This window comes from Podarcis raffonei, chromosome 13 (genome assembly GCF_027172205.1).
Source record: "Podarcis raffonei isolate rPodRaf1 chromosome 13, rPodRaf1.pri, whole genome shotgun sequence".
Taxonomy (NCBI): domain Eukaryota; kingdom Metazoa; phylum Chordata; class Lepidosauria; order Squamata; family Lacertidae; genus Podarcis; species Podarcis raffonei.
The window spans coordinates 21,987,350-22,015,293 of record NC_070614.1 but is presented as its reverse complement, the minus strand read 5'-3'; the positions used below and the strand labels follow the sequence as shown (position 1 = coordinate 22,015,293).

Here is a 27,944-nt window from a genome sequence, read left to right as displayed (position 1 = left end):
GACGGCTGGTATTTAACAACCACAACAACCAGCTGCTCTGGTTCAACTCGGTTGTGTGCGGAACAACTCATGCCTTTGACAGCAGCGGGAATTGTCGGAGGGCCGCGATCCTACATAAACGAAAGTTCAAAGTAAAGTGATACTTTACTTCCGATTGGCATCTGCCAATAACATTTTTTTTTAAAGTTGGGTGTATGCATCTGGATGATTTGGGCAACGATGCTTAGGAAGGCATCAGAGTAAACTTTCTAGTATCGCCTTAGATGTGTATGTGTGACCAGGCGCCCAAACATTATTTAAAACTTTATTATGCGAAGAGTCGGATTAACAAACCGTGAGATGTGGTGGCTGGGGTGTGACCCCAGAAAGGACACACACACACACACACACACACGTAAATTTCTCAAGTATTGCTTCCATATAATCTGTAGCAGGAAGCCTTGCTTTTAAAAGGGGGCGGGGAAGAGACAGAGACAGACACAGACAGACTGTTCTTTTCACGCTGTATTACATTTGTAGAAATATGTTAACATCCCTCAATACGAAGGAACCTGGTCCCCAAAGAAAGAGAACAAGGAAGATTGGGTTGGGTAGGTGTGAGGAGGGGAACCGTGAATTCCAGACACTGAATCTGCCCAAAGTTGCTATTCGTTGTCTTTCATATGTGTGTGTGTGGAAGGGGGGGCACGGGGGGCATAACCCTCAGTTGGCCCAGCATGGGTGTGCGTGGTGTTTTTGTTTTCATTTTGCAAAGACATGCGTTTATGCATTTATGTTGCGCTTCGCAAAGACGCGGGACTCGGCTCCAGGTAAGACCGATCTTAACTTTTTCTTTCTTTCTTTTTCTTTGGGATGGTCAGAAAAAAAGCAAGCATCCATAAACAGAAAGCAACAGACAGAAGAGAGGAAAAAAGTAAACTTGGAGTAGATCACAGCAGCACCTTTTCAAACACGCCCTCCCCCCCAACAATCATGTAGAATTTTGGTTTATCTCCAATTCTCTGCTACGCTTACTTTGGAATTACCTTTAAAAGTTAAAGTTTTGGCAGCCAGGAAACCTAAGAGTGTAAGAGTTTCCCCCAATTCGCACAAATATCACAAACCTAGTTTCAGCTGAAGTGCTTATTACCCAAGTCAGTTTAAGGGTGCCGTTCTCCAGAAGTCATCTGCGAGCAAGTCCCTCTGAAACTAGTGGTGTACATGTGGTTATGTTTTAGGAGTTCATCCCAATTGCCGAAATCCAGCTCCTCGGACTGAACTGGGCTGTGGGCCGTGCGCTGTATGTCAACCCTGGATATGTTTATTTATTAGAATTAATCTGTGCGAACGCGTTACTGTTGTTATTCAAATACCAGCGCTGCAATCCACAATCTATTTAAAGTCCTGCTCTAGCTAATTGGACTGTTCCGGAGTGAATTGTTAATTGCGGCCAATATCCATTCATAGATTTACAACCCCAATATTAAGCATGTAGGTTTGGAAATAAATCCCATTGATTTCAGTGTCATTCGCTTCCGGGTAAGCCTGCTGGTAGGCCCGGCGATCCTAAGTAAGTTTTGACGGGATTAAAAGAAAAACAACAACAACAAAAAACATTTTACAGTAAATATCCCCAAAGGTAAGTTCCACAGATTTCACTATCACTCGTTTCTAAAACCTGGGGTCATATTCCTGATTTTAAAGGCTTGGCATGATTATTTGGGAGCAAGTCTCATGACAGAAACGAAAGTTTACTCCAAGTAGACCCACTGAAATTAATGGACCCCGCTTAGTCATGTCCATTCAATTCAATGGGTCTACTCTGAGTAAAATTTAGTTTGGAACGCTCAGGACCCAGCTGTAATAAACGAAACAACACACAATTTGCCCAACACAAAATGTGGAAGAGTAAACGTGGTTTTCTTGCAGCGTTTCTCCCCTTCCAAACTTCCTGACCTCTTCCTTTCAATCGGGAACTGCTGCCAAATGCCAAGGCATAAACTTTTTGGCACAGTTCGTTGCCTTTTTGCTGAGTATAAATATCCGTTACAGGGCCTTAGAAAAGCAGAACGGGCAGGTGGGGGGGTGGAATCAAGTCAGGTTAGGGGGGCCGATAAAGCAGCAGAAACCTTCCCCTTTCTCTCGATTCACACGACAGAATCGGAACTCCAAATTAAGATGTTTTGGGGAAACTCCTACCATGTCAGCATGCAAGCGAGGCTCTGTCTGTTTTGGAAGAACACCTAAGGGGCACACATAGATCCAGAGTCGTAACAGACTTCGGAGGAAAGAAGCCGCACAGTTTGAAAATGGAACTTAGTTCCATGAAAGCGGCAAAGGAGAGTCTAGGCTCACTAGAAAAGGAAGTTCCACTCAACACAATGAGGGCACACTCCCAGGTAAGTGGATAGAGGACTGCCGCCTTTCTGATCCTCTAATGGTTTTGCTTCAGAGCACATGTGCTGAGAATCCAAGGAAGGGTGGATCAGAGCAAAGGTCCATCTGGGCCAGCTCTCCAGAGTGCCATTTAGAGAGGCCGGGGAGCATTTGCCTTCCCCAGGCCCTAATTTCAGGCTACGTGTGATAATTTCTCAGGAGCACTGTATATCTCCGAAGACAGATAGACACACTCACTCTCTCTCTCTCTCAACAAATACTCTTCAAATGCAGTCTTGGGTTGTTGTTGTGTTGTCTTGCTTTTTTGCAGTTTAATCTTGAGCATATAGGAAAGCAGGTCTTTGAATTTTGCTATGCTTCCTGTCCCGCATGTGAAGTGTGCCTCCACTAACCTAAAATGGTGTCCTTCCCTGCTCCCTGTTTCCAACTTTGGTCAGCTAGATGCCCCTCTCAGGTAGTGATATAGTTATCTACGGGTGGATCGCCAGACTCATTCCTCCTCTGAGCCATTCTTACGTGATCTCAGCAACAATGTTAGCAATAAAGTCCCAACCCAGCAGGTAAAGTCCTACCAAAATTATCCTGGAGGGCCCAGGAGAAGTGTTTAACACAGAGGTCACGAATCCGGCTGGAAAATTATCTGGTTGAACTGGTTCGGAAATCTGATCGAACTGTTCGGGAAACTGTGCAAGAGCACGATTCAGATGCTACTTGCACCAGAGGTCTACTTCCTATATGACCTGTGTTTTCACACGAGACAATTAAAAGTGCCTTTGAGTTCTCCGTACCACATGTGGGTGTTGTTAGCGCAGAAGAAGAAAAACGAATGTACGTAGCTAAAGTTTACAATCTCATTCTAGACTAATTCTAGCGTAACTCGACTGAACCTCAAAAGACACCGTTCCAGAAGACCTTAGTGCCACGCGTGGCGAAACCCTTCAGCAACTGTTAATATAACCTGTTTAAACTTCTGCTTGCATCGTTTAGACACCGTGCAAAAAACCGCACAGCTTCGACCTTCCGCTGCATCACCGTCAATAGCCCCAATGGATCTTACTTCTCACGTAAGTGTGAGAACGACATTGTGTCATTCGTTTCCCTTCACTTTAGTTTAGGTCTGTCAACATACCCAATATCTATAGACCACAGGTAATCTGAAACTCCCGAAATTAAAGCATTCTGGTCTCATCAGGGTTCAAATTGTCTTAAAGCTAAGTACTTCTGCCTAACTGCATCGAGAACTTTTTTTTACTGGGTGGAAAACTTCTGCCTACAATTTTCACCCTCACTCCGATATATTCTACTGTTGCGCAGATTGCCGGCCAATCGTAAACAGATTTGTTGGAAATAAGCGCTATTTATATAAATGGAAATTAATCCAATTTCCTAACGCATCCCCCTGAATGGTAACGTACTGGGCACAATCCACTAGGAAATCCTATTATACAAGCCACATTGAATCTGAATCACACATTTAGGTTGCAATCCTATACACACACTTACCCCAGACTAAGCCCACCTGAATACAGTTGTTGTTGTTGTTGCTGCTGTTGCTACTACTACCCCGCCTTTCTCCCAAAACCGAGACTCAAAGCGGCTAGGAGCTTCCATTGTCAATAAACTTAATAAACTTCCTTTATTAAGAAGTACACTCAATGGGTTTAACTTAATTCCATGTTTATGTAATAAGTGGAATGGTGTTGGGGGCGCAAATGTGTCTCTTGGATACTTGCTCTGAACTGGAAGTCCTGCCCTAAAATCGTAGTTTTGTGAGGAATACCATCGTTTACACGCAGAGAAGGGAAAAGCAGCCTGCACATGTTCAGAGTCCCTCTATCTCTCGTGGTTAGGGTGAGTGAATGGAGTGCCAGCTAATGCTTCTGTAGCTAAATAAGTGTTTGTTAGAAGAATAGATTATAGGGCTAAACTCTCCCTGATCCAGATTAAATCCTGGTTTAGGATGGGATGGTTTATGATAGCAAAAGGAAGTGATAGCCTGAGGTAAGGGGCAAAACTTCTGTTTGTATGAACAGTAATGCTAATTAATACCGGCTTATCGTACAGAAAAGGAAAATAAGTATGAAACACCTGAATAAAGAGGAATGAATATTTCTGGTAGCCCAAAACTGTTTGTATGAGAGGCTGCTGATTTTATGTGATATTGGGTGGGTGAGGACTGCAGATATTTTTCCATGCGGAGGAGTCGGGGTTTCTTGTTCAACTGGTGCCTTCAGTCTGCAACTCCGGATGTTTATTATTATTATTTGAGTCTTTTAAATATTTTAAGACTTAAGGTTGCAGCAGATTACTACAGATGTAAAAGCGTTGAAGGTTTATATCATATCATTGCCGTAAAATTAAAGAACAAGCCTTCACGTTTGATGGTTGTTCTCTTTAAAAGTTCATCAAAGTCGACTTTCAAAACCATATATATACAATGGCCTAGGTACGAAAACGTTCGTTTTGGTTGCAAAATCGAAATCCACTCGGAAAATTCTCCTACACAAGCTTGACTGCGATGAACTAAACCTGTACAAATGTAGTGCCCTTGTGCCCTTCTCTTTATTTTTAGTGGAAGTAGCGGCGATCTTACGCAGGAGACCTTCCTATTCCTTAAAAAAGAAACAACTCCACCCCCGTGCTTCCCTACAAATGGTTCGAAATTCAATTCTCTCCTTTTAAGAAGCAAAGTGTGGCAAAGTCCAGATAAATTGTATCATTTGTAAAATAGTCAAAATATTAAGTAGTGATGCTGGGCTGCCCCAAAGCTCTGCGTACGGTGGGAGAAGGAAGAAGTAGTAGTGAGGGCTGACATCTGAAGCATCATATATACTTACTCAGAAGTAAGTTCCACGGAAACGGGGTCCAGAGTAGGGGGTGTAATTTACTGAGGAGCAGCAAAGGGGAAACCTGAAGTAGCCTTGTACATTGCTCATTTAGTGTAGAGGGGAGCTTTTCTAGGTCAGCCCTTCCTGGCCGACAAAAGGTAAAAAAGCAGACAAGCAGGAGGATCTATCTATGCCCCCCCCCGGAAATCGTCTTTTATCAAACTTCCCTGAAATGAAGGCAGCCGGCAAGAGTGCTGTAGTGCCGTGCTTGCGCAGGAGATCTTCCCGACAGATTTTACCCACGGGGTGGGGGGTGGGTGGGAGGTCCCTTGATAAAACTGAGCTAACAAAAGACTCCCATAAAGTTAAGGGGAATGACTGGAATACTTGAAAGGAGCACTTCCGGCCTACGAGGAAATGGACTGTATTGCCTGCCAAAGATCTTGCCACAATAAAGGAGCAAGCCCTTTAAGCGCTCTTCCTGTCTTTATGGTGGGGATCTCTGTGAACGAGACAGATACACAGATTGCAGATCTTTGCCAATTGGGTGTTTCCAATGTACGGTTATCTTAGTTACCGAGAAAGAGGACGGGGAGGGGGGGAAAGATCTGAGTTGTGTGGCGGCGAGTGGAGGGAAATGAGGAACTTGGAAACGTTCTCCGGTGTGGGAAAGAAGGAAGCAAGAGGGAGGCGGGGTGGGGGAAGAGAGATTGCTTGGTTTTTAAGCATAATCCCAGATGTGCAGGTGATTATTTTTTTTCATGCCCCAGATTATGAAAATCAAAAGAAGGGAGCCTAAAACGTTTGGAATCACCTATGCCCTCAATCCGGTTTCAACCCGAGAGCCCTTGATTAAAAGCATGGTCTCCTCCTCCTCCCCGGAGCAAGAGGGTCGTTCTCCTGCGCAAGCCCCGCCTTGGAGAAGTGATGAGCCCCCATTCACTTCAACGAGGCTTGCGCAGGAGCAGGGGTGCCAAATGGAGTATTCGGGGGGGCAGGTAAACCCGCATAATCGATCGCATGACATGGTGCACACTATTTGATTGGCAATGCCCATCAACTTTTTTGGGGGGTCCCCTCGGCTCGTAGGAGTTGGCTGCTATGCGCAGGAGAACTTCCCGCTAGATTGATTCGCCTTCCTCTCTCAGCGCATCGACGCCCAAGTTTCTAGGGTCCTCTGCGCTTCTGCTTGACTGCTGCTGAGCTGGAAATTGCCAGAGACTTCCTTTTTAGCTTCTCTCTCTCTCCCGCGAATTCACTGCGGTGCGACAGACATTTTTAATTAACAGGCCCTGGTGCGCACTCACAAACCACAGTAAAATGCTTTGCAACTTCATCTGGCGTAAATCTAGAGCGAGGCCGGGGGTGGAGCTTCACAGCGGCCTTGTTTGCTTCCAAGATTTGCCGCGCGGCCTTCCGCTGCGCCGTAAATCCGGCGCTAGGCCTCTCTCGCGGCCTCCCCGTCCCCCCTGGACAATTGGCGCGGCGCTTTGTAGGCCTAGAACGGCTGTCACCGGAAACCGTCAGAATTATCTCCCCCCCCCCCAACACACAGAGCAAGCAAGCGAAATAATAATAATAAAAAATAATAAGTCGAGGCGAATAAACTGGAGTAAATCAGGTAGTTTTATGTTCTTGTGTGTTAAAAACGAATTCCCAACAACGTGAAACTACCTAATTCACCAAGCAGTTCTAGTTCATTCCTGTGTGTGTCAAAGGCTAACGAGGCTCCAGGAAAAGCCCTCAGAGCGGCCATTTTGTTGGGCCTCACATAGGCGCGGGCGCTGGCTTACTCGCTCTCTCCCGCCTTAATAGGAAAGCGTTGCTAAGGAACAAACGCCACAAAAGGACTCTATTCAAAAGCCAAATTAAAAAACAAAACAAAAAACACAACACCCCACCATTTCCCGAAAACTACTATTCAAATTCTTTCCTGTGCGTGGTGTGTTAAAACGGATCTGTCCTGCAGGACTTTACAAAGCGGAGGGCCATCGCACCAGGGGGAGACACTAAAAATGCCGTTGACTTTGAAAAACAGCACGCTATTTTCGGGTCCTAAAGTTAAAAGGGGAGGGAGAGGGAGTCAGCGAAAAGTGTTTTTATATAGAGTTCAGACAGAGAGTGGATTTGGCAGTTTAAAGAAACTGGGGTGGGGGGAATAGGGTTCCTTTCTAGAGCGCGCATGTAATACAGTTCGAACTACACAATCGGAACACAACTCAGAGGAAAGTTCACCTGCACAAGCCCAATAAACGAAGGGGATCTTTCTGCATCGAACCTTTTGAGTTATGTTGACAAATTCAATAACACTATTCTAAGAGTGGCAGCCAGAGACATATTTATACCTGTAGAATACATCAAACATACAATTTTGCTACAGGATCAAGTTTAGCAGCATGATTATAGCCCTGTTATTTTGGAAGGCATGAATGCTGAGTCGGACTGGCTTCCCTGGGGTTTTAGACTGGGATATTACTTGGTACAGAAAGCTAATTCACATTCATGCTTATCAGAAGCATTACAGATTTCCTGTCACCTCAGGTTATCATCTACACAAAGCTTCTCAGTGGAATCAGTTCTTACATTCAATAGTTCTCATCAAGGGTTGAGATATCCACACATCTACATGCATGTGTGAACTCCCCCCTCCCTAATCACATATGTTTTAAATGACACATTTAACAGGAAGATAGGGAAATAACTCAGTATACTTACTGGGAGTGAGTTCCTTTAAAATTCATTGGAATTGCAGCCCCATTGAATGCTTAGGATATAGTGTATCTGAAGAAGTGTGCATGCACACGAAAGCTCATACCAAGAACTAACTTAGTTGGTCTTTAAGGTGCTACTGGAAAGAAATTTGTTTGTTTGTTTGTTTTTAGGATATAGGGGCCACATTAAGACTGGCTTCCAAATACTGCTGAGGAAATATTGGTTGAATTTTTTTGATGCATAACTGCATAGTCTTTAAATTAATAATTTAAATTAATAATTTCTCCTCACAACATTTGATTTTTGCCCCCAAGGCAAAATAACGCTTTTAAAGAAAGCATAGGGTTAGTTAACCTGTGGCCCGCCAGATGTTGCTGGACTGTAGCTCCCATCAGCCCCAGTCAGCATGGCTAATAGCTAGGGATGATGGAATTTGTAGTCCAGTAACACCTGGAGGTCCACACCAGGCATAAAGCAATAACAAGCCTGCACTATTTTTAAAAATTGGCTGTCCTAAATACACTTAGCAGAAAGCAAGTTCCATTGAACTAAGTAGAACTTACATCTGAGTAGATGGGTTTGGGACTGTCCTGCAGGCCTCTGAACAACTACTAGTAACAGTCCAAAAGATGCCTATGTGTTCACAGAGAGAAGATTAAAAATATATATTTCATTAATTCAAATTCTAGTGGGAGATTAAACAAACCTTTTCACCTAAAAGAGAGCTCTGTCAAAGACCCAAGCTTGTTAATTGATCACAACCAGTCAGTTATTCAAAATATTAGCATTTTCATTACAAGCTAACTAGAGGCTTGTCTTAAAGATGTCTATGCTGATACAGACTATATATTTATTGTTGTAATTTATTGCATCTCAGTCCTTGTGAGTCTTCTGTGGAGAAGCTTTCAACCCTGTATCATGGTGCTCTCTTTTAAACATTATTCCATTGCATAACAGATCCCTGGAGCCAAAATAGTAAACAAAGGAAATGATGTAGTTCCCCCTTTGAAGAATTTAAAGTCAGTTCTCCATTGAATGTCCATGTTGAAATGTCGAGATAAACATCACAATTATGGGGAGGGGGCTAGGGTATAGAAAACAGAAGAGATATAAGGCCTAGGCAAATATAACACTTTTAAATAATGGGCTTTTGTTGTCTGCACAAGTGCTAGCTGGCTAACCTTAAAATTTTCGCAGCAAGACTGTCACTACTTTCAGGTGGGATTCAATTACATCCTAGCAAATTCAGGTTGTACAGTTACAGTTGACTGGGACAGCTTGCACAACAAGCCCACCTCACAAAAAATCAGATTTTTTCCCATAAGGAAAGTAAACACACTGAAATGTGTGGGATAAACATTTGGTTTTTGCAACATCATCTCATCTCTCTGCGAGCAAATAAAAATGAATGCTCATTAGATAGCCAGTGTCATTGAATATCTCTGCAAACAAATCAGGCTCAGTAAACAGGTAATCTGGAAATGACCATAGGCCCATTGACCTTACTATATATCTCCCTGTAGGACTGATTGGTGAAGGAATAAAAAGCAACAGTATAGTAAATGGGGGGGGGGTCAGTGGAGCAAGGCCAGTCTGATCATGGACTAGAGACAGCGAATTCTGAATGCAATTTTGGGCAGCAAAGATTGCAGAGTGGCGGATTAGGAATCCAAAAATAAAAATAAAAATCTGTGCTTATCATGATCATATAATTCTGAAATACACATGGCTGTGTGGGTATACCAGAGCTGGGAAACCTTGCCTAATTTCAGAAGCCCTTTATAAGCTATCAGTTCAGACTAAGAGTGGCCTCCGAGACCATATAACACCGGTCTTGAAAGACCTACATTGGCTCCCAGTACGTTTCCGAGCACAATTCAAAGTGTTGGTGCTGACCTTTAAAGCCCTAAACGGCCTCGGTCCAGTATATCTGAAGGAGCGTCTCCACCCCCATCGTTCTACCCAGACACTGAGGTCCAGCACCGAGGGCCTTCTGGCGGTTCCCTCACTGCGAGAAGTCAAGTTACAGGGAACCAGGCAGAGGGCCTTCTCGGTAGTGGCGCCCTCCCTGTGGAACACCCTCCCACCAGATGTCAAAGAGAACCACAACTACCAGACTTTTAGAAGACATCTGAAGGCAGCCCTGTTTAGGGAAGCTTTTAATGTTTGATGTATTACAGTATTTTAATATTTTTTTGGAAGTCGCCCAGAGTGGCTGGGGAAGCCCAGCCAAATGGGTGGGGTATAATTTATTATTATTATTAATAATTATTATTATTACTACTACTACTACTTATGGGAAGAAGGGTACGTCCTTCCACTCCACAGCCCACAGCAGGGTGGAAGAGACAAGGGGTAGTAGCAAGTGGAATGGACAAAGAGTTGAACTTGCCCACTTTTGGCTCTGACCCACCCATTGCCAACATGCAGCCCTACACACCAACATATTACCCCTGAGAGAATGCAGCCCACATAAGAAATAAGGTTGCCCACCAACAGGACTGGTGCACCCATGAGGCAAGCTAAGGTGACCACCTGAGGTGGCAGGATCCACAGGGGTGGTAGGTCTTTATCCCCCCCCCCTCGTTCCTGTTGTAGATCTTCACCCATCCCTTCTTCCCTGACAGAGGGGGACAGCATTTTGTGGTCAGCCACAGGTGCCAAAATGTCTGCTGTATGCACTCATTAAGTGTATTTGAGAAAGGACTGTAGCTCAGTGGTAGAGCATCTGCTTTGCATGCAGAAGACTCAGCTAGGGCTGAAAAAGATCCCTTGTCTGAAATCCTGAAGAGCTGCTGCCAGCCATTGTAGACAGTACTGAGTTAGATGAACCAAGGGTCTGACTCTGAATAAGGCAGCTTCCTGTGTTCCTATGTAAATAAAAGGTAAAGGGACCCCTGACCATTAGGTCCAGTTGTGACCAACTTTGGGGTTGCAACGCTCATCTTGCTTTACTGGCCGAGGGAGTTGGCATACAGCTTCCGGGTCATGTGGCCAGCATGACTAAGCCGATTCTGGCGAACCAGAGCAGCGCATGGAAATGCCGTTTACCTTCCCCACCAGATTGGTACCTATTTATCTACTTGCACTTTGACGTGCTTTCAAACTGCTAGGTTGGCAGGAGCTGGGACTGAGCAACGGGAGCTCACCCCATCACGGGGATTCGAACCGCCGACCTTCTGATCGGCAAGCCCTAGGCTCTGTGATTTAACACACAGTGCCACCCGCGTCCCTTTCCTATGTAAATACATGATGGCTATTACAACTACTAGAAATTGCCTAAAATTTGAGTCAATCTATCAAGCAAGCAATACCAAGCATGGCTATATACATACTACCTCCATATGAGAACACATGTCATATTATGCAAACCATTATTTATTGTGGAGAAATGCAACCTTCCATTGGGTCCCCTGGACTCTTCCTAGGCCACATCACCTCTCCAGGTCACACTCCCCTGTAACCCGGCTCTGCATCCTTCTTGAGTGCTTTTGTCAGGCGAGAATGTGTCCTTGAATTGAAATAATGTTTCTTTGCTTGCTTGGGTGGAGAGAAGCATAAACCTCTGACTTTTACATGGTTGCAATGAAGCCTAATGTACAAAGGTTCCCATTGCTCCAACCCACTTTGGATCTGGCCCTACTCACCACTGGTATGTGGCCTCTGGAAGGCTCCTTAGGCGCAAATGCAGCCCTCAGGCTGAAAAAGACCTCCACCCCTGCTTTAATGAATGTCACTACCTGCCACCATAATTTGCCCAGTTATAGCTCATATTCTAACTCATCACATGTGACAACTCTTGCTCTCTTTGAATCCTGACATTCTTTATGGATTGTCCCATTACGGGAATGGAGAACTTCCAGCACCTGCACCTTTGTATGCTATTGCCTTGAGTGCTTGCTTACGTTAAGAACCAGGCTCCATAACATGAGGTTTTTTTAAAGGAGCTATAAACATTCCCATTGTTACAGTATGCAAGTAATCATGACATGCTGTGCTTTGACTATGCCAAACATCATTTTTCTGTTTGTTCTGGGAGTATATTAATCTTTTTGATATTTCCCTGAGTAGATGGAAGAAAAAACCCCCAAGAATTGTCTCATGTACCTTACCTGAAGGCTCACGTAATTTTTAGAGGCCCTGCTTCATGTCCTACTCTTTCAAGAACACCATACAGTGATACCTCGGGTTACATACGCTTCAGGTTACACACTCCGCTAACCCGGAAATAGTGTTTCAGGTTAAGAACTTTGCTTCAGGATGAGAACAGATATCGGGCTCTGGCGGTGCGGCAGCAGCAGGAGGCCCCATTAGCTAAAGTGGTGCTTCAGGTTAAGAACAGTTTCAGGTTAAGTACGGACCTCCGGAACGAATTAAGTACTTAACCTGAGGTACCACTGTACTACTATAAAAGCGGTAGTCAGGGATATATCTGTGCCTGTCAAAAACACACTCATCTTTGGTCACAAATTTAATTTGAACCACCAGATTCTAATTTTGTTATTCTGACATAAGTAAGTGTGCAGTGGAGCCTCTAATGTAGCTTTTTAAGACGCACCTGGCTCCATCGATTCCAGCAAATTTCACTATTTCAGTTGTCTTTAGGAAGACAGGGCAAGTGAGTACTACGTAGCAGATGGCATTCTGCTGATGCTTTTTGTTGCTTTGTTTTTCAAGCTAGCTGCTCATATTCCAATTCCTTTTCATATGCTCGTTGTTGTTTTATATTGTTTTAATTTGAACTGGTTAGCTAGCTTGGCTGCTACTCATCACAGAAATGGAGGGTAATATGATTTTTAAAGAAATATATATATAAAATATGTAGAAAGCATGGTTTCTCAAAAACACAACTGAAGCCAGGACATTTCCCATCCATGATCTCACTCATTCCCTATAGAAAAGAGTGTCACATAAACAGCCTCTGAACTCCAGCACTCCAGAAAGGAGAGGTGGTCGAGTTTTGCACCTGCAGCAACCCGGGGCGATCACAGAATCAAAAGACAATGATGTCCAATTACAACTGAGATATTTGGCTGTGTATGTAGGAGCAATCAAGGATTCGTACTATAAAGTATCAGGTGCAGCGTAACACATACATTAATTCATGTATTCTTGTTACACCTGGAAATCTAGACAAAGTCAAGAGCATTTTTGGGAGGTATGGGGACGTCTGCCTATATCCTACAGGGAAATGGTATCAGCATGCATTTTGCTGCTAGTGAGTTTTATACCACCTCTTATATAATTCCCTCTGTTTCTGATGTTCAGATATGGGTGTCAGGAGGCTTGGGGTTTTGCAGATGCAGAAAATAATTGCCAGGGGAAAAGAAACATAAAGGGGAACGGTCAAATCAGACCAATGAAGACTGTGCATGCTCAGTAGCCCCAGAATGGTGACCAACCACTGGCCAGAACAAAACAGAAAACCGGAGAGGTGCAATGAAGTATCATGGAAAAAGGTATGGCTGGCTGGAAAAGTGAACAGGAGCAGACAACAACATTTTGTTGCAGATCTTACTTGTGAATTCATGTAAGGAAACAGTGCTTCCTATTATAGTGGCAAACTGAGCAAATGGTATTGGCAGCATGAACACAGGTGCCTTTGTTGTTGTTGTTGGTGTTTTTGTACACTGTTTCAGAGGAATATTTTAGAAATGCTATAGTACCACTTAATGGATAAAAATAGGATGATTACTATTTATTTCTTTTACATGCTGCCTTTCCTCTGAAGAGTTCAGTGCTGCCTACATACCTTTCCTGCCTCCCATTTTATCCTCATAGCAACCCTGTGAGGTAGATTAGTTTGAGACATAGTGACTGGTCCAAGCCATCCACTAGGGATCTTAAGCTGGGTTCCTGAAGCTGGCTTAGCCTAGCAGTTTCGCCACCAAACTGCAGTAATCGTTTCTCTCTATCATCACCCTGGTTCAAATGCTGCAGGTGCTGTCTGGCTTAAGTCCTAGTCCAACTCTCTTACCACTGCCTCACACTGGTTTTCAGAATAGGAAACTGCTACTGCAATAATCAGTAATGATGCCCCTGGCAGGCTCTCAATCCTACCCACTTCTGGGAGTCAACACTATGACAAGTTCAGAATGTTTGTGTTTAAATTCTCATTATACCCTCCCACTCCCATGAACCAGAGTGGCTAAAGCTATTGCTAATAACTGTTGTTGTTTGTAGTGTGCATGCAAGGAAGCACAACTCAGCAACGCTAGTGCAACACTGCCAGCATTCTAAGTTTTGTTGGAAAAAAATTCTCCTGTGCATGAGGATTTGACCCCTAGAGCCACAACAGCTGAACCTGACCTCCCTCTTAATTCCACCTAGAAATTATTTTGTGAGAATTCTGATTTGGTGTTAGTCGCTGAATATTTAATATGCAATGTCAGCATTTGACATCCAACAATATATCATACTTTGATTTCATTAATTCATACTTCACAGTATGGACTGTGTTTATTACGATTCCTGTTACTATTATTTTATTTATTTATACCTCACCTTTTCCCCTGACGAGACTCAGTCTTTAAAATACAATTAAACATTGATATAATTATTTGAATAGTTTCCATGCAATGGTGTTTAGCATTTGATAGCTATTGTTTATACGAAGAGTGGACTGCATATCAACTTACTAAAAAGGGAGCAATGAAACCAGTCCATAAAATGACATTAGAAACAAAGCTGGCACTATAGCAGGATAACAACATAATATGGAACTTTGATTTCACACATCAAATAGAAGCATTTTTACTTCCTTGTCTAAACTCTAAAGAGCTTTGATACTCTAGGGTTTGGGCTGGAGAGCTTTCTTAAGTCTAATACGAGTGACTTCAGAGGTATCCTAATAATAATAATAATAATAATAATAATAATAATAATAATAATACCCCACCCATCTGGCTGGGTTTCCCCAGCCACTTTGGCTGGCTTACAATATATCTAAAAACATAATAAAAACATCCATCCTTAGAAACTTCCCTAAACAGGGCTGCCACATACTTAGACAGTCTTGGAGGGAGCCAGAGCTAAGTTATAGAAATGGGTTATTCTGGGATTTTTCAAGAAGTATTAAGAGAGAAAGGGATCACACCTTGCCATCTTATAACAATGATCTACATATCTGTAATTAAGTGGAAGGGCTTCAGGGTCAAGGAGCATGATCTGCAGGCCCTCAAACCTAGCACTGTTTTTCCTAAAATGTAACCACAGCTTTTGAATAGATGAGGATGAGTGGTACTTTGACACACAGTCAGGAATGATCTCATACTACAGCTAAGCCCCAAGATGTCAAGGTTTCCACAAGCCCCAGCTCATTCAGTGACATCTACTCATGAGTAAATGAACTTACTTAAAGCATAACTTCTCAGGTATAACCTATGGAAATCTACAGAACTACATATTACAAGCTGAAAATGAATATTTACATATGTACTTGGGAGGATATTCCCCCCTGTGTGCTTTAAAAAATATTGATTAATTGAGTACACCTGCCCTTTTCTTGAAAGGTAATACTTTTTAAAGCAGTTGCTTGCTTCCTGACCGTCTTATGAAGGCTGTGATCCTGTATTTGTTAACCTGTGTGTAAGCTTTGTTGAACTGAACAGGACTTTAGGCTTGCACGGATAAAGCAGTGTGTTTAGGCAGCACTATACAGCAAGAAAAAAGATGCTGGTTTTGTGTATGTGATGTGGGTCCTTTAAGATTGCCTCCGCTCCTTAGCTGGAAGGGTGGGATATGCTGCAAATAGGTGGCACTTATAGGTTTTAAAGTTAAATAAAATTACTGTACGACTTCCATTTCAGAGAAGATTTCAGCGGGTAATTATAGCAGAGTTAATGCACTAAACTTTGTTTTTTAAAAATACACCCCACTGCAGAACATTTAAAAAAAAATAGGTGGGCGTATTGCTTAACAAGGAAATAAAGCATAATTTTGGAGGAGGAGGTGGAGAGTAAAATTGTAACACCCATGGCAACGAGATGCATAAAAATGAATGAGTGTTTCCTTAGTATTATCGCCACCTCCAGCTCAATTTCCTTTTTCTCTGGCTGTATTCGAGGCTTGCAGACTGAAGCCATTTAACAAACGCGTAAGTCTCCGGGAAGCCAACGAGTTTATAATCGCTGCCCACTTATCATTTGATGTCATACTGACATACGTGTCCTAATGATAACTGAGATGTTAATTCAGGAGGCTGACCTCTAGCCTTCGACCAGTTGTTTCTTCCGATTGTCTGTAAAGCCAGAGTCCTGGTTAACCCTTCAGGTGGCCTCTAGGCGGAGCTGTTTCGTCAAATTCATATCTGGGTTTTTTAAGAATTAAAAAGAATTAATTTTTACAGAGACGTGGTTCGGTTATACGTTGCTCTATCATTTCATTCCCGTGAGTCGCATGAACTGGATATAAGAATTTCAACTATTTTAAGGGGGCGGAAAAGGAAAGGGAATGTTCTTTACGCATGAAAAAGTAGTACTGTACTGTACTGGTAGTAAAACAGGGATTGCCCCATCTTTTTATTACTGTATAAGGTATTTGAAACGGTGCTACGAATATTGTTTTAAAAACCAGAGGAGGGTGAGTGGATGGATCAAACCACTGACGTGTGGGGTGTGTGTGTGGATGCTGGGTTTTATTTCAAGTGCCTAGGATCGGGGTGTGAAAGCGCAATCTTATACCTGTCGACTCAGAAATAAGACTCACGGAGGTAAAAAATAATAATACAGTATTAAGTACGTATGAGATTGCAACCTAGTCATTTTTATCTAAGCTCCCTGTTTTTATACTTAGAGCTTTTTCTTGTGCTTCTTTCGAGCTGAATTGGGAGAGGGTCTGTTGTTTTCACTTACAAAATTACTGTTAACCCCCCCTAGATCGTGCAGGAGAACAAAACGCGATTCAAAATTAAACCCGAGTGAGAAAGAGGCAGGAAAGAGGAACATATTTTGGGAGAGTGACCTGGGACAATAGAAATCTCTTTCAAAATTGTTCATCAGAATCAACTGCAAGGCTAATTCAGCTCCCTAATAAAAAACGAAGTGGAAAAATACTGAATTGCTCTTTTCAAAAGCAGCCTCTGAGAAGTCAGCGTATTCACAGTACAATAACTGTTTTTCTGGTTCAGACCTAATTTGGCACACTGTCGCCAGCAGCGACCAGCCACAAGATATGGCAACGCAGACATTAAATTTAAACTAAGCAAGTCTGTAGTTCGGTTCCATTTATTAACGGGAATGTATACTCTTCCTTCGCCCCTTTGTTACTCCAGAGCCGCCACCCCCGCTCCACCGCCGAAACCAAGCTGACTTCTGCGCATAGGAATGCACCGGCAGGCTCAAATTCTATGCCCGATTACATGGAAGAAAGACCCATTCCAAGGCAGCCTGACTTCTGAGTAAAAATGCGCAGGACTGTGAGGCTGCAATTCTATGTAAGCCCCCCTGAACACACACCTCACTTGGAATGAAGTATTTCAGCTGACATCCATTTTAAAGTAGTAAATGTATTTTTTTTAGTTTGGGGTCAGGGTGCCCAAATAGAAATAAAGCAGTATTAGGATTTTGGCTAAATCGGTAATCTGAACCCTACTTACAAGTAAGCCCTGTTGAGTTCAGTGAGGCTGGCTCCCAGGTGAGTGCACGTGCATAGGATTGCACTGTGAAAATAGATAGCATTGCTTAGGAAGACGTGATGGAGACAAGGGAGTTATCATAATGTTTTATCGATGATTGATAATGCGCCACGGTTGTTCCTGGAGTTGTACTTCAGTTTTACCTCCCGAAAAGTCTGACGAATGTAGCATTTTAGAGAAGACTGCAAGGGCAGGAAGCTGTGGTTGTGCATGGCTAGGCAACGCAGCCCACCACAACGATGCCCATGCGAGCATCATGCGCATCCAAGCTCTTTGAAAAACCATTCTGATCTCAAAGAAATTGAACTCTTCCACTGAGGACCAAGGGTGTCAGAAGTGCTTAGCTTTGCCCGGATCACGCCTGAAAGTTGCAGTCCCGTGATATGTGTGTTCAGGTAACTCCAACTGAACTCTTACTATTGGGAAAATATTCATAGGATTAGATTTTCATAGCACAACCGGTCTTCAGTTGGCGGGTCGCGACTGCTGCGTCCCAGCTTGACCTACTAAACGAGGTTTGAACAGCACCATTATCACAAAAGAAATACACCGTTAACATAATTTAAAATAAATAAAGAAGGTAGCTTCCAAATACCTGCTTGGGCCAAATGTGGATATCAGTTCTGAAAAGATTAAGAACTCTAATCCAAAGGTCATTTAAAGTTAAGGTATTTTAAACATGCAGTTATTTATTTATTTATTTTAAAGAGCATGATTGAGTTATATTACAACTATGCAAACGTTGAAGCCTGTTATTACTCCTGCTTATAGGAGTCATTAGACACTAGATCATAAACTATACTCCTCTTCGAACGGGAATAATGCTTTCCCGTCAGCTGCTATAAATGCTCAAAACAGAACTTTTAGCCGATCGATCCAAGAAAAGATTTCATTCAACACGTGTCAAGGTTTTGCAAAGACCAGCCCTTTAAAGCAGAGGAAATTATACTTCAACCAAAGTTCACGGCGGTGCTGCGTCTCTTGGGGTTTTGTTTTGTTTTTTAAAACTACCCTCTTAAATTGGTTTCCGCATATGCTTCGGAGTTAGTGATTCGAGCAATTAAGCCTTTCTTTAATTAGCACGAGTGGGGCTGTTTGGATTTTTTCTTGAGCAAAATGGTTAAGGGCAAAACCTTATCTTTAAAAAAGAAACGTCATTTAACAGCAGGTAGAGAATAAGCAAGATCGCTTCTTTGAATGTCCCACCCCCCTCCATTTGCCATAAATTGGCAAAACGTTTTCTAGAGACTCGTTGGACGAAGCCAATGAGCTCTCCATATGTACGGGCGCATTTTAAACTTTTCTAAATTGGATTTTATTTTTTTTAAGGAAAAGAAAGGATGGCTGAGTCACAAATAGCTTCGAGGAGCCTTAACGGAAGAACTTATTTCCAGTCTGTTTAGGTCTCAAGAGAACTTATTTTCCGAGGTTTTTTTTTTGTTTTGTTTTTCGCCAACGGAGCAGAACCGCAGCGCATTCTAAGGTTATTTCAGGTTTGTTAATGTTCGCAATAATACCGGTGAGTAAAGATCTTCGTTTGGAGAGCCTAATGCCCACAAGGGAAGACAGATTATAAGAAACGAACAAGTTTAATTCTTGCAGATTCGAGGTCGGGGAACACATTACGATTCCTCTAAGCTGACACACAAACCTGGGTGATGTACATTAGTAATGAACAGCAAACTTACACATTTCTATTCATGGGGAGTAAGTTGAGGGGGGGTATTCTTGGATTCAGTCAAGATCAAAGGTTGTTGGCGTCATTAACGACAGCCTCTAGCGCAGGAGGTATTGTAAAACGCGGGTCATTTCAGTCACTTGAAAGGCTTTTCATTTGAAACTTGACTTTTAAACAATGCAAGAGCACGATCCGGCCAAAAAGTTAAGCATTAAAAGAGAGAGAGAAAGAGATTTCTAGAGGAGAATTAAGCCTGGAGCTTAAATCGCCCTCGAGGTAATTCCCTGAACTCACAGGTGTCTAACTTCGGCAGGCGAGTCCTCCAGGTTTTCAGCTTCTGAAATGCCACTTTATATTCTCAGATGTGGTGGCTGTTGCTTTTCAATCGCTTACAATCTATCTTGCTCTTTCCCCACCACTTCTCTTTATTTCTTTGGTCATGTTTACGGGAGAAAAAGCGGGTGGGGAAAGCAGACCCGCTGGAAGAAAGGGCCTAAGCGAAGGAGCCGAAAGAGAAATCTAAGCCGAAGCAGACGGACCGTAGGTATGGTGCAATTTTGCTTCTCCCCCTCGCCCTAGAATAACCCTCCGTCTTCTATTCTGCCTGCTCCTATCTCACGTTCTTTCTCTTTGCCTGCAGTCTCTGGCTTTATGGAGCCAAGAAGAGTAAGGTTTCGTGCAGACCGATTCAAGTCATTTTTATTCTGGTTAAAAACAAACAGACAAATCGCCCCCTAAATCCAATGATGCTTAATTCCAAGTTGAGTGTGAATAGGATTGCAGCTCAACTCTTTCCTAGAGAGCGTGTGCCTCGCCTCTTTTTCTCCGAAGGTAAAGGGATCTTATTCATCCGCTTTAATTCACCATTTCTCCCTTATTTCTTCTGCCTGTGGAACTTCCGACTGGAGAAGCAAGCTGAACCTAAATTAGACTGCAATCCTATACACGCTTACCTGGGAGTTACTGCCATTGAACTCAGTGAGACTTATTTTAGAGATCATGGGCATAGGGCCTTGCTGTAAAAAAACAAATAAAAAAAATAGATCCTGAATCGGGCTGTCGGGGCTAAGAATCGAGCTGTCGGGGTTCCCAGGCAAAAATAAGCAATGGACTGGCCTGTTCCGTTGCAATATCCCTGTGTATTTAAGCCTAAGAGACGTATTTGCATGTCAACGGATAGGGCAGGAGATAATAGGAAGAAATTAGGCACGTAAATCTTTAGCAACCAATTCTTTATATGGAAAGCCCTTAGTAAACTGGGTCTGTAAGGTTTATATAGATAAAAGGAAGGAAATATGTTTTTTTAAAAGAGGAAACGCTTTGCATTCCCACTACTTCAAAACAGCCCCTCTCTCTATATAAACACGCACACCCCTTGCAAGGAAAGAGATAGTACGTCCCAAATGCAATTCCAAGTTGACGCTTTCTTATTGGCTCTACTTGTGCAGGAAAATTCCATTTAATGGCGCCCAGGAGCGGGAGAAACGTCTCCCTCTCAATCGCGCGTGCACCAATTAGGAATTCTCTTTGATGTTGAACTGCTCCATTCCGACGTCGGCGTACACTTGGGCCTTGGGCGATCGCTGCGCCCCTCCACGGGAAGGTCGTCCTTCACTTGAGCTTGGGTAGGATCAATGCCTTTCCCTTGGTCGCTTGGTTTTCCATTTGACCTCAGCCACGGGTAGGAAAGCAACTTATTAAGTGACAGCTTATTCCCACCCCCCTTCTTTAATATTTCAGAATCATTCCGGTTTTTGTCATTACAATAGTTCTGCTACTTAAAGAATAAGAGGTGTGCTGGGTTGACGTGCCGTACCTTTCCTTTATTAATTTCGAAACGTATTTTAGTGTCTGTTCATGCCTTCCTTCTCCCTGAGAGACTGTTCCCTTATAGCGAGGGGAGAGAAAGAAATCTCAGCTCCACAATTTTCCTTTAAAGTTAGGAGCAATGTGGCGATTTAAAAAGAACAACATGAGTGGAAAGGGGCTGTTTGGGGAGGCACAGACGCGTAAAGACGCACAGGTGCTCCGTACCCCCCAACAAGTGCAAAACTACCATGCTCCTAACCGGATTGCTCCAAGGCATTAGGGCTGAGCTTGCGCAGGAGAACTCCCCACCCCACCCCCGCCTTCCGCGCTAGGGCCTTTGTGATTCGCTCATTAGCAATATAGATATGTTGTTGTCGTTTTTAAAAGCATATCCTGCAACCCGGCGCTGGGTTTTTAAATCAAACTTGGGATGCCACCATGAATTCGGTTGCTGTTCTTTTCTGCCGCAGCTGACTGTGGTGACCCTTCTCTCCACCCCCGCTCCCCAGTTCTTTAAAGTTCCCGCAATTAATTCTTAATCTCATCTCCTATCATCAGCGTTATCACGCCCCAACTTTTTGGGATTCAGTTGACCTATGTGTGAATTTTTAACTCCCTAACGTTGAGGTCCAGGTGCACAACGCCACCTTCCCCCTCCAACCACTTGTTACAATCCGATGGGATTTAACTCGGACCTGGAAAACATTTCACCCAGCGCATTCGTTTCCTTTCATTTTCCCTCCCGCCCCATACATCCTTCTCTTTCTTTTAAATTTAATGATTCTGATTCTAATAGGATCGAGGCATGGAATAGTTTTTAAGTACTGCATTTATTATTATTATTATTATTATTATTATTATTATTATTATTATTATTATTAGCTTAGGAAACACTTTACAAGATTTTGTCATGCTTCCCTCTCCCAAATAATAGCCCTCTGCTTTCTCCTCCCCGCCAACCTCAGCGCAATTGACCCACCTGGTGAAGTTTTGTCTCTTTTAGATAGATCTAAAGTCGAAGCTTTCTGCAATAAAATTTTCTCCTCCGCTTCCTCCCCTGCTTCTCCTTTGCTCTCCCCTGGTCCATAGTTAGGTTTCAATAGGATAGACACCTCGTACTCTCTTTTGTCCACGAAGGCAGGAGGAGAAGGTGAAGGACTCCCGCGGTGTAGAGTCCCGTTGGCGGCGGCGGCGGCGGAAGTTAATTCTTCGCAAGGTGACGGCGGAGGAAAGATGCCCAAAGACGGCTGTGGAAGGGAATTGGCCGCGAAGGCTGGCTGCGGAGGACCGCCTTGGCGGACGGAGAAAGCCGGTTCTTTCATCCCCAGCCCGGGGAGAGGAGGAACTTCTGGCTGGAGAGGGGTCGGAGGAAATTTCTCGGCCTCAAATTCCAAGCAAGAGGATTCCTGGTCTTTTCTCCTCGAAGCGTACAAGCAAGACGAGCTGATCTTCGGAGGGAGGAACTCATGGTGGGGATGGTGACCTCTCCAACCTGGATGGTGGGAAGGAGGTGGAAGGAACCGCAGTCCGGACTGGTGGCTGTTCATGCCTCTTCCCCCATAGAACCACTGTCCACTGCTCCCTCCTCGCCTCAAGCCAACCCAAATTGCAGTGTGAGGCTTTGGCAAGGAGAGTGTATATATGGGGTTCTGAAACCCACCTATTATCCTATAGGGTGTGCGGGTTTACAGGAAAGTTGCGAAGATAACACCCTCCAGGCAGGAGCTTGGCGAAAAAAATGATGGAATATACCGAGCCACTGTGTGTGCGTGTGCGAGAGAGAGAGAATGTTTAAGGGAAAAGGTCTCGAGCAATGGACTTATCTGTTAGAAAATGCGTCCGCCAAGCCACTTCCGGCGGGCTAGCCAATCCCAGATGGACATGGCTTCTACGGACATCCCCTGGTGTCAATTTTAATGGCAAACTTTACTGGTTTGCGGAGGGACTCATCTTTTTTTTTTTAAAGGAACGAAAGAAAATCTTCGGCGCAGACATCTGTAGCTACAAATCCATTCACTTCACGCCACTCCCTCCTCCCCTCACCCACTCCTCCGAAATAAAATCCGTCTGCGACAAAGGGGAAGATGAGAATTGGAAAGCCCTTTGAACCCTGAAAAAGCAAACGATAATAATAATGCTAATGATTTGTGCGCGTCTGCAGATTTACAGTCTTCTTGCTTGTGCCTCTTTGCAGTGTCTTACTCACTGCTGCGCCTCGCTACGGAGAAAAGGCCGGATTTATTTTTATTTTTTTACAATATTCGGGAGGAGAGCCTAGCTGGAATCGCTGGGCCCGCTCTGCCTCCATACTTGAAAAACTTAGGGCACGTCAATCTCATGCACAAACACACCAAATTTCTGCTTTTAACTAACGATAAACCTGGGCACCCCCGGCTAAAATATTGGCTTACAATAAACTGTGTTCCCTGGAAAATTTGAAGGCAAATAAGCCACTTTCTTATAATGTACTACGCCATCATATGGCTATGTATTCATATATAAACAAGAGAATATATACGAATGCAGTAGGTCATCAGGCCTGAAACACTATGGATGTGAGTGTGCATGTTTGCAGCCAGTTAGATCTAAATTCATCGCATACATATTGCAAAAACTACATATTGTTGTATGGTTTTGTGTTTTTTAAAATAAAGGCAGTCGCCCAGTTCTATCACTCAAGTCTCCCACAATCTTGAGAAGCAGAGCTGTTCTTTCAGAGAAGAGGAGACCCACATCCTTGGACCAGGACTTGATACTTTCAATGATGACGTTACACCTTGTCCTAAGGTGGTGTACGTACATGGTTCTCCTCCTCCCCATTTTCTCCTCACAACAACGCTGTGAGGTAGGTTAGGCTGAGAGATGGTGACTGGAGGAAGGTCACCCAGTGAACTTCAGGGCTGCGTGGGGAGTCGAACTCTGGACTCCCAGGTCCAACACTCTAACCATCACACCACAGTTGACTTCAGCTGATTTCTGGTTAATGCTCTATTTAAATTAGCCCGCCTCTTACTCCTAATGGGTGTATGGGGGAGGATTCAAGTTGCCCTCTGGAGACAAAGCCGTGAAATAGATATGTGTGCGTGTATTTGTGGATATATATATTTATATCTCACTGTTTTGTCTCTAGAGGGCTTTTATAATTATCCTCCCAGCACGGCTTAGCTATGTACCGTTTAATTAAGGCGGTGCCTGCTCCAGCCTCCCGTTTCTCCTGAGCAAAAGTCTCCGCGAAATCACCATATCTCCCCCACCACTACCCTTTTATTTCATTTTAGGACCTAACAGAAGAGTTCTGCGCAGCAGGAAAGTTTTGTAGTCTCTCCTACGCACCAGCCATGGTAAAACATCCAAACAAGGTTTTAAACACAGACATAGGCGGATTTGTACATATGTGGATGATTGCTATATATATATATAATAGATGCGCGCAAGGGTCTCGTTCATGTTTAATGGGGTTGAGAGAGGAGACCTTCCTGATGGGTTCGGGAGAGATCTACACTCTTTCTAAGCGCATGTTTCAGCATGATTTGGAGTGCAGGAGGTTTGAGACCTTTATAAAGCCTTTATTACAAAATATGCCCCAAATATGCACAACGCAATTAGGAACGCCAGGAATAAGAGAGCCTTTGGAAAGTTTTGGCCTAAGTCAGGCAACAGCAATTAAGGAGCTCTGACTGGTTTCCCCTCCTTATTGTCTGCGGCTTGAGAAAACGACTGTTCCATCTTGCAGATGTTACTGTTGGAAGAGGGCCCGAACTTCCCTACAGAACTTTCTATCGTCCGCATCCGGAACAATAACAACTGAATCCTAAGTAAACTTTCTGCTGAAGCAAGTTCCACGGAGGTCAGAAAGACTTATATTTACCAGTTACAGATAGGTAGCCGTGTTGGTCTGCCATAGTCAAAACAAAAAAAAAATTTTCCTTCCAGTAGCACCTTAAAGACCAACTAAGTTAGTTCTTGGTATGAGCTTTCGTGTGCATGCACACTTCTTCAGATACCAAGCTTCAGATACCAAGCAAAATTTTTTTTTGCTTTTATATTTACCAAAACGGGTAGAATATGGCCAAAGGGTATTATTAGGTCCGAGGACCACTGAAATGAATTGAATTGCGCTTGAAATGCTTAGAAGCTGTCAATATTATCCTAGCGGACTAAGACTAAAAAGGATGGAATTCTACAGCAACAAGTCCCCCCAAAAAGAACCCCAAAGAAGTGGGCGGGAGTGAGGGAGACACGCATTGATTTCTAGTGCCCGGCCCTACCATTAGATAAGAGTGAGATGTAGAAGATTTAACTTATTGTAACAGTACTTTTCTGCAGTGGTAGCGTTTGAATTTTCAGGCACCAAAATACTACGGGCCAGCCCTATAATTCTGAATACGTTCTTCTCGACATTTTTGACATTTTCTCTTGAGGTTTGTTGTTGATTTGACCTCGACTCAAGGCTGAAGTTGGATAGGAAACCGTGGGCAAGACTTGCCGCTGTCTGTGCACAGGCCTGTGGGAAATTCTCCTGCGAAACTGCAATGGAAAAGAATGAGCGGACTGTACTTTTGCGCAGGAGACCTTCTCTCCGGATTGTGCTCATTGACTTGACCTGGGCTGAGAATGGCCGCTGAGTGTTTCTGGCCATCGCTTTTGAAGGCCAAAGTGCTAAATTCACCAACACTGCAATCCTATACACACCAACTCAGAAATAAGACTCATTGAGTTCAATGGGACATTCTCAGAAAAGTCTGTAGAGAGGATTGCAACTTGACAAGGAAAAAAGTTCCATAGAGCTCAGATAGATTCTCAGCGTATCATTCCACTGCACAACCCATTAAAAGGTGATCGTGGCACATATTTGAGAGTGGTCATGTTGAAATCACAAGAGATCTTACGAATGGCGAGAAAAGTATCCTGCTAGAGGTCACAGTCATAGCTACTACCAACACAATGGAAACTTCGAAGACTAATTCAGAATAGGCTTTATGATCTCACCTACTTTTTTAAACCCAACACAATTTTTAGGAACAAGGAGCCTTTTAAGTTTCACTTCTCCTGGAGGGAAATTAACTTTATAAATTCTACCTTCCCACATAAATTTTATCATATGGAAGCGGTGTGTGTAACTCATTTCTCCGCGAATTTAGTAGCCAAATTCCCATCGATCTGAATGGAAAATGGGTTTGCAACAGTCTATCTCAATCCTAGTTTACAATGGGGTCTACTATACTGCCAAGGCACATGGACTTGGGATATAATCTTTACTTTCAAATATAAATTAAGCTTGATGGCCTTTGGGGGGGGGGAACCCTGGGCTGCGATCCTTTCTCTACACAGCTGCCACAATGGAGCTTGCCTCTGAGTAGACAGGATTGTGCGGTAAGCGTCTCAGACAAAGACCCTTTAGTTCCTTCCAGCTGCGGACGAAAGCGAATGCACTCGAAGAGCACTCTTCCGCAGAAGCTGGAGCAGAGAAAGGGCAACTAACTACACACAACCCACTGGCAGTTCTCCTGCGCAACCCTTGCTGAAATGAAAGGGGTGCTGCGCAAGAGCTCTGCCGCGCTCGTTTTGCTCGAAAGGATTTGCGGAGGGGATCTTCTCTGCGGATGGTGTCCAAAGGGCGAAATTACAGAAGTCTGACCCAGCCAATGTCCGCAGCACCCCTAGATTCTACGGCAACCCAACGGAACAAGCATAGTTACACCCCGATCCTAACCATGTTAGCTTACCCTAGGTGCTAAGAGGGGGTGAAGCCTTTCGGTCCAGCCCTTGCTAAGAAGCCTCGTAAATACGCACACCGAGTTAATCAGGAAGACTTAACTCCTACTAAACATAGTTCCCGAAGACTGCGGCCCTAAATTGGAAGACTATCCCATGGATTTCGTGGCAAGTTTTTCTCCAAACAAACAGGTTTCCGACTGAGATGCAGTCTGCAATCCTAAACACAATTACAAGGGAGAGACCTACCGAACGCAGCGGGGCCTGCTTCCGAGTCAACATGCGCAGGATTTTACTGCCTGTATACTTTGAGCTCAGAAATACACCCTCCACATATAAGTTTAAATCTCTTTCTTTTTCCTTATTCTTCATCCCATCAGTTTGTGCCTTTGTCTACTTCCCCCACGCTCACTTGGGCATTATTTACTTCGCCTGGCCCTTCTTACAATCACTTCTCAAACTAAGACCTTGGGGATGAAAAAGTACCGGATTGAGCACTGATCTGTTTACATTAAGCCCCGATCCACACCGGATGAAGGCTTATCTTGCTCCCCTCACAACCCTCAATGCATGCGTCCTTTGAGGATATTCTGGAGCCGACTATTCTTTCTCTCTTGGTACCTTATGGATGCTACCCTACACTGCACACACTTACCTGCGAGTAAGTCCCACTGAACTCAGTTGGGCTGACTTCTGAGTAGACATGTCAGGCTGCCCTTCTTGCACACAGCTGCCCACGGACCTCAGTGAGATTGAAATCCGCGTAAATACGCAAAGGGGTCTGGATGCGGCCAAATTTCTCTGCCCGCAAAACTCAGGCAATGCGCGCAACAGATTAAAAAGCAAGCGCATGTTGATGTTCTCATCCCCTTTTCCCAGCAGCAAGTCGTAACGGTATAGGACGGCTAAGGATAATAACGCCGTGCAGTTTCAAGAGGATATAATAAACTTACCACAGTATTTGTGTGTGGGCGCCAACAACTACAGACTTTCCAATTCGAGGCCTTTCCCCACTTGTGGCAAACCTGTGTCGCGGCAACTTCAACTTGGGCCTGTTTTCTGCCCGGGAAGGGTTCAAACATGGAAAAGGCGGCTTTCTAGGGGTCGGAAACGAGAGAAAGGGAGGACCCAGCGAGGAAGCATCTTGAAGGCCACCAACGCGACCTTCAGGGGAATAAGGGAATGGTGAGGA

General features: G+C 43.8%; 1 protein-coding gene and 1 long non-coding RNA gene across 7 annotated transcripts in view; one reads left to right on the top strand and one right to left on the bottom strand.

Annotated features, from left to right (window-relative positions):
• Positions 1-22,584, bottom strand: part of HOXB9 (homeobox B9) — a 34,911-nt gene extending 12,327 nt beyond the window's left edge. For 3 of the 4 annotated variants that reach the window (XM_053360515.1, XM_053360513.1, XM_053360517.1), the window contains exon 1: positions 22,017-22,584. In XM_053360515.1, coding sequence (XP_053216490.1) covers positions 22,017-22,584 — 568 coding nt within the window. Of the gene's footprint in view, positions 1-17,708; positions 18,057-22,016 lie in introns of those variants that run through there. The other variant, XM_053360518.1, reaches the window with a different exon arrangement.
• Positions 396-23,711, top strand: LOC128399264 (uncharacterized). 3 transcript variants are annotated; one of them, XR_008327195.1, is made up of 5 exons: positions 396-809; positions 17,188-17,349; positions 18,880-19,772; positions 20,677-20,909; positions 22,175-23,711. It is a non-coding gene; the product is annotated as an uncharacterized LOC128399264 (long non-coding RNA). The 3 variants fall into 3 exon arrangements; XR_008327196.1 differs by lacking the exon at positions 396-809 and adding an exon at positions 15,573-16,626; XR_008327194.1 differs by lacking the exon at positions 396-809 and having other exon boundaries at positions 15,573-17,349.
• The last annotated feature ends 4,233 nt before the right edge of the window (positions 23,712-27,944 follow it).